The sequence below is a fragment of the Bicyclus anynana genome, chromosome 19, assembly GCF_947172395.1.
Source record: "Bicyclus anynana chromosome 19, ilBicAnyn1.1, whole genome shotgun sequence".
In the NCBI taxonomy this organism is placed as follows: domain Eukaryota; kingdom Metazoa; phylum Arthropoda; class Insecta; order Lepidoptera; family Nymphalidae; genus Bicyclus; species Bicyclus anynana.
The window spans coordinates 2,100,953-2,113,213 of NC_069101.1; the positions used below are offsets into that span (position 1 = coordinate 2,100,953).

General features: G+C 38.6%; 1 protein-coding gene across 1 annotated transcript; it reads right to left on the reverse strand.

The window, feature by feature from the left end:
• Nucleotides 1–108: 108 nt before the first annotated feature.
• On the reverse strand, nt 109–11,918 carry LOC112056266 (mitochondrial 2-oxoglutarate/malate carrier protein-like). The gene is made up of 6 exons (XM_052887440.1): nt 11,585–11,918; nt 10,620–10,844; nt 4,715–4,888; nt 3,354–3,456; nt 1,915–2,033; nt 109–1,005 (listed from the first exon to the last, which is right to left on the reverse strand). The coding sequence occupies exons 1-6, from the start codon at nt 11,647–11,649 to the stop codon at nt 822–824; spliced, it is 870 nt and encodes a 289-aa protein (XP_052743400.1). The 5' UTR covers nt 11,650–11,918; the 3' UTR covers nt 109–821.
• Nucleotides 11,919–12,261: the final 343 nt, after the last annotated feature.

A 12,261-nucleotide genomic window follows, 5' to 3' on the forward strand; every position in this document is an offset into this window, starting at 1 on the left:
ATAGGTACATGTACTTACTATATGGCCCTACAGATCGTTTCATGTAGGATGGTGCGGGTGACAGGTCGTTTCATTCTTGAAAGTTTCCCGTTATTTACGATAATAGTATTATGAACGTCATACACACGGCTGTCACCGTACCCATGCTATCTGAAAAACACTAAGGTATGTTTGAGTTACCTAGGTTAATAAAAAGAGGCTGGGATAATACAATAATGTCAAAAACACTTGCAAAACATTTATATCAGGTTATTCGCTAACTGAGTGTCTCTGAGTTTATAGTCAACCGAACTTCTTAACATTATTATTATACATTGTAACTATATTGAGTGATTCAAAAGCTATTTCGCAGCACATCTATGTAATAAACGTCATACGAATTCGGTGGCTTTCAATGTCTTAAAGCGTTCGAGTTAGCGAATGCAATTACGTAACTTGATCATAAATGACAGCTAAGTCTTAAAAGTTTGTCAAGCTGACATTTTTCTTAATGATTTAACAGATCTCCTAACAATAATGGAAATTTATATGACATTCACAAATCACAATACAAATTGCGTCACAAATAGTTTAAATGCAGTGTTTGAGATTTAAACAACGACTGAAGTAAAACTTCTTTATCACTCCCTGTCCGTTTGCCTCACCTGATTACACTTTTCGTAACGTAACACCAGCTTACTTCTTATGTAAGCGTGCTTAAAGAAGTTTTACTTTTAAAAATACATGCATTTTTCATTTATCACAACAGTTTTAATAAAAACATGGTTCCTTATCTTTAGCCTCGATAAACGTTACCATAGAGCATAGAGTATTATTTCTTCCTATTCTGTAAGCCTGTAGTAGAGCGCGTTCCATTGCTCGAGGAACAGAAACATGAGCACAGTCAGGGGTCCGAGCTTCGCGTAGGTCGGTATGAAGCCGCGCCACAGAGCGAAGACCCCCTCCTGCTGGATTATACTTCGCAACACTTGCAGCTGGCCGAGACCTTTCGCTGAATTTTGCACACTGTTTATAACAAATCATCATTAAAAACCTATATTCGGCTCACTGTTGACCTCGAGTCTCCTCTCAGAATAAAAGGGTTTAAGCCAATAGTCCACCACGCTGGCCCAATGCGGATTGGCAGACTTGCACACACAGAGAATTAAGAACATTTTCAGGTATGCAGGTTTCCCCACGATGTTTTCCTTCACCGTTTGAGAGACGTGATATTTAATTTCTGAAAAAGCAGATAACTGAAAAGCTGCAAGTAGGAGTTAGCCTATAAATTTATTTATTTTCTTCTGATAAAGCCTCTTTGGTAATGAGGTTAGGTTATGATTATGATGCTTCGAGGAGGTTCTGGATTCGAGTCGATCTAGAAACTACTGAGAACTCGAACTGCTGAACCTTGAGATCCGAAACCACGTGGGCTAACCACTGAACCGAGCCTGGATGCTTATTAGGTACTTTAGATGGCCTATAGCTACTATAGCTTGGCAAGTTCATTGATGACATTCCCATGATATGTGGGCGACGGGGGAAAGGACTGCGCGGGTATGAAGTCGTGCGCGCAGAACATCAGGAGTGTTACGAACGAATTTGCCTACCTATAGATAATTACGTACTTTAGACGGCCTTCGTGGCGCAGTGGTATGCATGGTGGATTGACAAGACAGAGGAATTAAGATCTTCTTAATTGGATTCTTGCTGTTGGGTGGGAGGCTTCGGCCGTGGCTAGTTATCACCCTACCGACAAAAACATACAACCAAGCGATTTAGCGATCCGGTACGATGTGTAGAAACCGTAGTTGGTTGTGGATTTTCATCATACACCTAACAAATTAACACGCTTCCATCTTAGATTGCATCATCACTTATCATCAGGTGAGATTGTAGTCAAGGGCTAACTTGTAAAGTAAAAAAAACCTTCACCGTGTTTTCACAATGTCGACGGGTAGCGAGACGAAGGTGGTAGACAGGCCGGAGATCAGGGAAGCGATGAAGTGCAGGATGATGCCGTCGCCAATCGTTGACAACAACTGCTCACGAGCCTGCACATATTCAAATTCTTTTATTCAATTAATTATTATATTATAGAACTAGCAGACGCCCGCGACTTCGTCCGCGTGAAAGTCGTTGTAAACTTTCAACTACCCCTACCCTACCCTATCCCAAGCCTACCCCTACCCTACCCTACCCTACTCATTAAGGATGCACTTCTTTATTTATTCCTCCCACCGCGACTCGCGTCGAGCGCGGCAACCGTTACACAAAAATAATCCATATAGCATGAATTAGTATTCACGCGCGATGGCTTAGCATAGTTCTTGTATAACTTTGGTGTTTCTTTACCGATTTTTATGATTCTTTTTTTATTGAATAGGTAATAATGTTAACTTTCTTATTAGGGATAATGATGAGTGTTATAAACATAAGAGTAGACAAATATAATTAGAAAGCTCCGAACTGATAAGCTATCGGGAGTTACACGTGTTATTGTGAGTCAACCATAAAATATAGACATATATATGCTGTTGTGTTTTTATAGATAATTTTAAGGAGAACATTTCCGTCATACATGATTTCTATGTAGCTTTAACCATTAAGGCTGTACACGCGACGGAAGCTTAAAAAATTGAGTAACTTCTCCCGTTTTCTCAACATTTCTCTTCACTGCTCTGCTCCTATTGATCGTAGCGTAATGAAAAGTATACTATAACCTGCCCAGGAGTATGTAGAATAATTGTACCAAGTTTCGTTAAAATCCGTCCAGTAGTTTTTGTTTCTATAAAGAACATACAGACAGACAGACAGACAGACAGACAGACAGACAGACAGACAGACAGACAGACAGACAGACAAAAATTTTACTGATTGCATTTTTGGCATTAGTATCGATCACTAATCACCCCCTGATAGTTATTTTGGAAATATATTTCATGTACAGAATTGACCTCTCTACAGATTTATTATAAGTATAGATAAGTATTATTCTATATTTATTCTATTATTCTACAACTTTTCAGTTGTGTACATTTTAAGAAATTAAATATCACGTGTCTCAAACGGTGAAGAAAAAACATCGTGAGGAAACTTGCAATCCAGAGAATTTTCTTAATTCTCCGCGTGTGTGAAGTCTGTCAAAATGAAAATACATAAAAAAAAAGATTCCGACGAATTGAGAACCTCATCTTTTTGAAGTCGGTTAAAAATACCACCTATGCGGCGTAATAACAAATCCTGGGGCTTGACATTCACTATCGACAGGTCACGTGATCAAGTTGCTGATAGGATCTGTCATTCCAATTTTCGAAGCGTTAGCGTTTATGGAAAGAGAATCGACATGGCTGCAGGTCCAGGATTGGTCTGACCTGCGAGTAGGTGCCGAGTTGCGCGGCGTTGACCACCATGGCCCTGGTGACCGTGGCGGTGGCGCCGCGTAGCAACATGGCTCGACCTTCCTCTCGACTTATTCTGCAACCAAAATAAGATATAGCGGCTTATTAAGCCAACGAAATGCGGAGAGGATAGCTGCGCATCGGTAGGTAGGTGCTGTCGCACACGCAATACCTACACTTAGGTATACAATCGCAGTACCTGCATTGGAAATGCGCGGGATCATCGCCTTCGCCTTATTACATAAGGGCCGTTTTCAACTTGGCCATGTGATTTGCCCTGCTGGATTCATTCCATCCCTCAGACCAATTATTGTACTTATAAGACCTGCCTCACTAGACGTTAGTTTTCTGTCAAAGTATATGATCAACGATCTAATGCGATTATGAAAACTGTCTCTATAGTATCAATGTTAAATAGTTGTAATCGTGTTCGTCGGTTAAAGAGCTCCGTAAAAATACCTTTTTGTGTAATTGAGTTGGGTAAAAAACGGGCAAAAACTTCTGGTTTAGTATATGATATATACCAAATCTAAGCTCGTTTTCCTAAGAAAATGACAGACAATATTGTTCGTGACCATGAGTGCGATGCAGGTCCTTCTATAGTTGGTCTGAGATTCCATCCAGCCGAGCTCCCTCCAGAACAATTTATTATGCGAAAGAGACTGTATTTAGTTATGATGTGCACTTGAGTACATTTCACGGACGTACTCATAACACATATCTATTTAGATCAACCCCACGCGCGATGACCGCGTGTAGAGTGGGAGGCGGTTCCGTACCCCTCAACTCTCATACACTATCACAAAACGAGGACTGCGCAGGATCATGAGCGCGGTTCGGAATTCGGAGAAGTCAAAAAGATTGCATCCCGTCCCGACCAGGGGCGTCTTGTTCTAACAACACGATTCCCACCGAGTTACCTTTTAAAAATCCATATATAGTCCTAACATATTAATTATTGTAATTTATTTTATACGCTCGAAATAGGTATATCGTATTACCACACACTTTCTATAATCTATACTTTAAACTCTACGCAAACCGCAAACAAGCTGATGAATTTTAGCTTTTCTTGGTAAGCGTACAACGGCGAAATGCTTGTACTAGTATTTTTTAGGTACTAATTTATGAACAGAAACAGCAATGGACGCCCAGACAATTCGCGGTCGTACGAGCAATGGCAAGCTATTCGACGTCGGGTATCATTTTTTTATCTCTTTCTAACGAGTATGTGCGCCTGAGAGGGAAATTTAATGTCCCTGTTTCTCGGTTGTTATTAGAACAAGACGCCCCTGCTACCTACATATATATTTCTGAAAATTCAGAATTGCTACCTAGCCAAAGCGTTGAAGACGTTGTTATAGTTCCGCCGCTGCTCGGGCGGCAGCCGGCCGTCGGCAGTCATGCGGATGAGCGCCACCTCCGCCGGGTTGCCGACGAAGGCGCCGATGCCGCCCGCCACGCTGCCTACCACCAGCTTCACGGGGAAACTCGGCACGCCGTACATGCTGAACTCAGACTAATTAGATAAAGACCTGCCTCACAAGACATTATTTTTCTGTCAAAGTATATGATCAACGATCTTATGCGATTATAAACACTGTCTCTATAGAATCGATGTTTCATAGTTTTCAATCGTGTCTGTCGGTTAAAAACCTCCGTAAAAATACCTTTTTGTGTACTTGAATGGTGTAAAAAACGAACAAAAACTGCTAGTTTAGTATAAGATATGTATGAAATCTAAGCTCGTTTTTCTCTTTAATTCGAAAATGGCAGAAAATTTTATTCGGGAATTTGGGTAAGATACTAGTCCTTATGTATTTAGTCTGAGATGCTGAAGGTATCCAGCAGTTGTAACTCTTGGCTTATTGCCGATTTCACTAACTTATGTATTAATACATACTTTTAAGCCTGATAAAGAATTTAAAAATGGGTAGGTATATGATTGCTAAGCACTGATTATAGAATTATAATATCACTATGAAAACCTATTTTAACGGTCCCCTACAGGGCTAGGGCCTCTCTCCTTATAGCGGAGGAGTTAATCATCATCATTATCAACCCATATTCGGCTCACTGCTGAGCTTGAGTCTCCTCTCAGAATGCTGGCCCAATGCGGATTAGCAGACTTCACACACGCAGAGAATTAAGAAAATTCTCAGGTATGCAGAGTTTCTCACGATGTTTTTCTTTCACCGTTCGAGACACGTGATATCTAATTTCTTAAAAAGCATACAAGTTAAATTTTATTTCTAAGTTTTTTAATTTTAAGCATGTTTGTTTATATGTTTTTTTTTATTACTTTTTCTCTTCTCTGTTTGTTCTGTGTAATAATTGTTTTTATATCGATTGTTTTTTGGGTAGCTGGCGGTTTGGGAAATAAGAGGTACATAGTTTTTTGCGATTTTTTTTTTTTTGTAATTACATAAGTTTAATTTTTATACTTAATTTTAATTATTATATATTTTATTATATTATAATTTAAAATAATATATATTTATATTTTAATATATTTAAATATTATAATGTCGATTAGCAGTATTGATAGTGACCTTTTTTTGTCTATGTCGTCTAGCTCCAGTGATGATAGCTTCCACAGTACATCTTTACTTCCGCTTAATGTTACCCTTGATTCTTACTTCTCAGATTGTCTGAAAAACTTTAATGTTGTCCATTTAAATGCGCAAAGTATCCCGGCTCATTTTCCAGATATGCTTGCGTCTTTTGAGTCCCGTAATATTCATGCCATTTTAATTTCAGAATCTTGGCTGAAAACCTGTTTACCCTCAACTTCCTACTCACTGCCCGGTTATAGGCTTATCCGTAATGATCGTGTGGGTAAGGGAGGGGGTGGAGTAGCGATCTACTTACGATCTTACATTCCTTTTTCTATTGTTAGTTCGTCTACTCAACCTCCTTTACCTGATGCAGCTGAGCATTTATTACTGGAAGTCGAACTTTCACATATTAAAATTCTTCTTGGAGTATTTTACTGTCCCCCTTCTATACCTAATTACTTTCACTCTTTTGAAATTTTATTGGAAAATTTAATTCCTCTGTATAGTCATTCTATTGTTTTAGGTGACTTCAATACATGTTTACAAAAGGATGACTATCGTAGCAAGAAGTTTTTATCTATTCTTGATTCTTGTAATTTATCTGTCCTGCCTCTTGCTGCTACACATTACTCTCCCGGTTGTATTCCTTCACTTCTAGATGTCATTATTGTCTCATCTCCTGATTTCGTTTTTAAGCACGGTCAATGTCCTGCCAATTCTTTTTCTTATCATGATCTGATCTATCTCTCCTATAAAATACGTCCTCCTAAAGCTAAATCAAAAATTCTTCTGCAGCGTAACTTTGCAGGGATTGATAAAGGTCGCCTTTGCGAGGACGCAAATAATTTAGATTGGACTGCCATTACAAGTGCAGACACTCTCGATCGTAAAGTGGACATTTTTAATACTTTGATTACTCAACTTTACGATATGCATGCACCAGTAAAACCTGTCAAAATGAAGCACTTGCCTGCTCCTTGGCTATCGGAGGAAATTAAATTGTTAATGCATAAAAAGAATACAGCTAAGCAAAAGTACAAAACGAAGGACTCCGATATTAATCGTCTAAAATATCACAAAGCCCGGAATCGCTGCAATACATTGTGTAGAGATGCTCAACGACGCCACATTTATAAATCTGTACAAAATAGTGACACCGCTAAAACTTGGAAATTTCTTAATACACTTGGAGTTGGAAAATCATCTTCGAACAATCCTATAAATATTGATTTAGAACTTCTCAATAAACATTTTTCTACTTCCGATACAATTGACAGTACCGAAAAGGAGTCCATTCTTACCACTCTTTCTTCTATACCAACACCAGATTTTCTTCCGTTTACTTTCGAATCTTTTACCGAATGTGATGTTAAGAAGAGTGTTTTGTCTATCGCTTCGAATGCTGTTGGTTCTGATAGCGTAAGCCGTAATATGATTATTCCTATCATTGATATTATTTCCCCAGTTCTTACACATATCCTCAACTATTCCATTTATTCCAGTGAATTTCCACAGGCTTGGAAGAATGCACAAATTATTCCTCTTCCTAAAAAAATTAGTTCCACAACGTTTTCTGACTTCCGTCCAATTTCTATTTTGCCGTTCCTTTCTAAAGTCCTTGAAAAACTTGTCTTCCAGCAGTTATCCGTATTCTTAAACCGAAATTTACTTTTAAGTCCATTACAATCTGGTTTTCGTCCTGGTCATGGTACGGTTACCGCTTTGACTAAAGTTACTGACGATATTCGTTGGGCGATGGATAATAGACAACTCACTGTACTAGTTCTGCTTGATTTCAGTAATGCTTTTAATTCTGTAGACTATGACATTTTGTTGAGTCTATTACGCTCTATTAACATATCTCCATCGGTTATAGACTGGTTTCAGAGCTACCTCAAAGGCCGTAAGCAGCGCATTCGGGTTGATGACTTCTTTTCATCTTGGTGCGATGTTACGGCAGGGGTACCTCAGGGTGGCGTGTTATCTCCATTACTTTTCTCTATCTTCATTAATTCGATCACTCAAAATATAACTTCTCTTTACCATATGTATGCAGATGATATCCAAATATACCGCTCTTCATCTCTTGAGAACCTAAACTCAACTGTCTCTGCTATAAACTGTGACCTTAGCGCAATTGATATCTGGAGCAGACAGTATGGGCTTAAGGTAAATCCCCTAAAATCTAAGGCCATTATTATTGGTAGTCCTGCCCTCATCTCAAGAGTTGATTGGGTAGATCTCCGGCCAGTTTTGTATAATGGTACCACTATTCCTTTTTGTGACACAGTTAAAGATCTTGGGGTTCATCTTGATAACCAGTTGTCGTGGTGCGTGCATGTCAAAGAGTTGAGTAAAAAGATGTTTGCTACTTTTGGCTCACTGAGACGTTTAAGATCATTTTTACCAATTCCTACTAAAGTTATGTTAGCACATTCTCTTCTTCTTTCGGTTTTAGATTATGCGGACGCGAGCTATCTAAATATAACTGAGGACCAACTCAATAAACTTGAGCGACTTCAAAATCTTGCTATTCGGTTCATATTTAGCCTACGCAAATATGACCATATTTCTGAATTCCGTCAGAAGCTCAAGTGGCTCCCTATTCGTCGTCGCCGGGATCTGCATGTACTTTCACTTTTGTACTGTGTGTTGTTTAATCCAAAATCTCCTGTGTATCTGAAGGAGAAATTTACGTTTCAGGGAGTGCAGTCTGAACTGAGACAGTGTCGATTACTAACTCTATGTTTACCCGTGCATAAGACGAAATTTTATAAACATTCTTTCGTTGTGCAAGCCGTTAAGTTATGGAATGCTCTCCCTTTAAACATACGGCAATCAAAGACACTGGTCATTTTTAAAAATGCCGTAAAGACTCATTATCTGGTGCAGTAAAGACGATCTGTATATATTATTTCTTTTCAATATAAGGTATTTATTAGTATATTTTGATATGTATTTTATTCATTATTGTAGGTATTTGTGTAATATTGTTTATGTATTAGGATGTAAATTATTTGTATGTATGTGTATTACTAATACTATGGTTATTTTTGTTTTACGCCACCTGCTGATGTCCTTAAGTTTTCCTAAACCGAAGGTTGCCTGGAAGAAATCGCTACTTAGCGATAAGGCCGCCTTTTGTATGCTGATCTCTTCTTAATTTGTTTTTTATTTCACTTGTTTTTGTCTTTGTGGTGTGCAAATAAAGTATATTTATCTTATTTATCTTATACAATTGAAAAGTTGGAGGTGCATGCCCTGGACCGGATACGAACCCACACCCTCCGGAATCGAAGGCAGAGATCATATTCACTGGGCTATCACTTGTCAACCGACATTGGCAGTCGAACGTAAGACACAATTTCGCCATGTCTACTAAGATACTTACAACGCAGTTGGTTTTACAGTCGGGTTCTCCAAAATTCAATAAAATCGCATTACAGAAAATTATTCAACCACTAGCGGACGCCCGCGACTTCGTCTGCGTGAAAGTCGTTGTAAACATTCAACTACCTCTATCCTATCCTACCCTGACCTACCTCTACCCTACCCCTACCCCACCCTATCCCAACCCTACCCCTACCCTACCCTACTCTACCATACCCTACCCCTACCCTACCCTACCCTACCCCTACTCATTAAGGCTGCACTTCTTTATTTATTCCTCCCACCGCGAGTCGCGTCGAGCGCGGCAAGCGTTACACAAAAATAATCCTTAAAGCATGAATTAGTTATTCACGCACGATGGCTTAGCGTTTTTCATGTATAACTTTGGTGTTTCTTTACCGATTTTTATGATTCTCTTTTTATTGAATAGGTAATAATGTCAACTTTCTTATTTGGGATGAGTGATGAGTGTTATAAACATAAAAGTAGACAAATATAATTAGAAAGCTCCAAACTGCTAAGCTATCGGGAGTTACACGTGTTATTGTTAGTCAACCATAAAAGATAGACATATATATTCTGTTGTGTTTTTATAGATAATTTTAAGGAGAATATTTCCGTCATAAATGATTTCTATGTAGCTTTAACCATTAAGGCTGTACACGCGACGGAAGCTTAAAAAATTGAGTAACTTCTCCCGTTTTCTCAACATTTCTCTTCACTGCTCTGCTCCTATTGATCGTAGCGTAATGAAAAGTATACTATAACCTGCCCAGGAGTATGTCGAATAATTGTACCAAGTTTCGTTAAAATCCGTCCAGTAGTTTTTGTTTCTATAAAGAACATACAGACAGACAGACAGACAGACAGACAGACAGACAGACAGACAGACAAAAATTTTACTGATTGCATTTTTGGCATCAGTATCGATCACTAATCACCCGCCGATAGATATTTTGGACATATATTTCATGTACAGAATTGACCTCTCTACAGATTTATTATAAGTATAGATGTATTGTTTGATTTCCTTCTTTGGTTGATGAAAACTCCCAAGCGGCTTGACTTTTTCCCACACTTACAACGATTACCTATCGCCATATACTATATTAAACCGATTTATACAAAACCTTGACAAGTTATATACCTAAACCTTCCTCATAAATCACTCTATCTATTAGTGAAATCTACATGAAAATCCGTTTAGTAGGTGTTAGACTTTATCACGAAAAGACAAACGAGGCGAAAGTCTGTGTCTTATAAAATAGTGCTTAAGTAACAGATTCCAAACCTCGAATAAAAATCATTCAAACTATTAAAGACACCCAGTCTAGATGTCGTGTAAGTGGCTTGTCTGAACAGTGCAGCGCTTAGCCCTTTGTAGAAGCCAGAAATGCCTTCGTTCTTCAATATGCCTGAAATCGTGGAGATCACTGACTTGTCTCCCTTGGGACCCATGAGTTGCATTCTCGTCTTGACCAAGTCAGCTGGTTGTACCACGGAAATACCCATCATGCTGAAAAGTAAGGCTTTTTGTGACAGTTTGCCTGGGAAAGTATTTTATGGTTCAAACAAAGACCATTCCAGTGTAAATTGTGAATCTATCTTATGTGATAGGTTATACCCATCGTGATGAAAAATTAATCAAATAGGACCTTTTGTGACAGAATTTGCCCAGGAAAGTATTTCATGGTATGACCAGCAAGCAGACGGCATTGCCGTGTTCCCGTCTAAAGGTTATTGGTTGCTGGTTAAATTATAGGCACATTAGGCTAAGCACGTATGGACACAGGTAAACCATTGTAGGATGTGTTGCATAGGCAGAGGTAAACAGCGAATTGTTGTTCTGTTTTATATGGCTTTTATGTAGGATGTTCTATTGGATTTTCAATCAATGGCATTTCATTTAAGTATTGAAAAAACAATGAATCCAAGCGACAATGTCAACCAGAATCGACAGAAAATCCTTTTAATTATAATAAAAAGCATGAAAGATTGTTTTTTAGCCAAAGACCTGGTCGGTTGTCGATGCAACTCGTAATTACGCTATGGTTCTGAGGTAGCAACCAAAAGCGAAGCTATGCTTATAATGGTATTGTAAGCTAACCCACGGACTTGAATGCACTAGGCTGGTACCTAGTACGAGTACTCTAGTAGTTAGTAACCACTAAAGCAATCAGGCGTTATAATAATCGTCCTAATGATCATGCACTACAGTAGAGAAGGTGGCAGTTGAAGAAGGAAACGAATCCTTACCCACTCAGTCCCCCGAATACAAAGTTTAGCCATCCCGGTATAGGTTTTCGTTTCTTGTCTCCCATTATTTTGTTTCAAATTGTATTTAAATGGCTATTTTGTTTGTGAAACTTGGGCTTCGCTTGGGTTTGGACATTCACGGTAATGTTTTTTGTATTTAATTAAATGGGTTTTGGTTTGATGTAGCCATCTTGATTGATTTATATTGTCAAAACATTTCAATAAATGAGCCAACTTATTGAAGTGGCCAGTATGCCTAACATGCGACCAATGACATTTTAATGAAGAGAAACAGACAAATGTCAGCCAATAATCAGGTCAACCGGAAAAATCGCTATCTCTTTCGTTACGCTTGGACGTAAGAACAGCCCCTGTATACAAGTAACACGTCGATTCTATTTCTACGATCGCAAACTTTTCGAAAACTAGAAAAATGTATCGGAATGACAGATCTTGATCACGTGACCTGTCGATAGCAAATGTCATTCAAAGCGTTTGCGATCGTAGAAAGAGAATCGACGTGCCACTTGGCTACAGGGGCTGGAACAACTCTGTCGCCATTGGTCGACTTTTGTCTATTTCTCTTCACGAGATAGAGGAATTATTTTACCATAAGTTCGATAACCCACGTGTGTTGTATGTTTTGATTTTGGAAATAGAAGATTTCAAGTTTTCAA

Coding starts and splice junctions, on each gene's coding strand:
- LOC112056266 (XM_052887440.1), bottom strand. CDS start 11,649: ATGGGAGACAAGAAACGAAAACCTATACCGGGATGGCTAAACTTTGTA. Junction 2,034..3,353: donor AACTCGGCACCTACTCGCAG/GTCAGACCAATC, acceptor GAATATGTGCAG/GCTCGTGAGCAGTTGTTGTC. Junction 1,006..1,914: donor GTCGACATTGTGAAAACACG/GTGAAGGTTTTT, acceptor TGTTATAAACAG/TGTGCAAAATTCAGCGAAAG.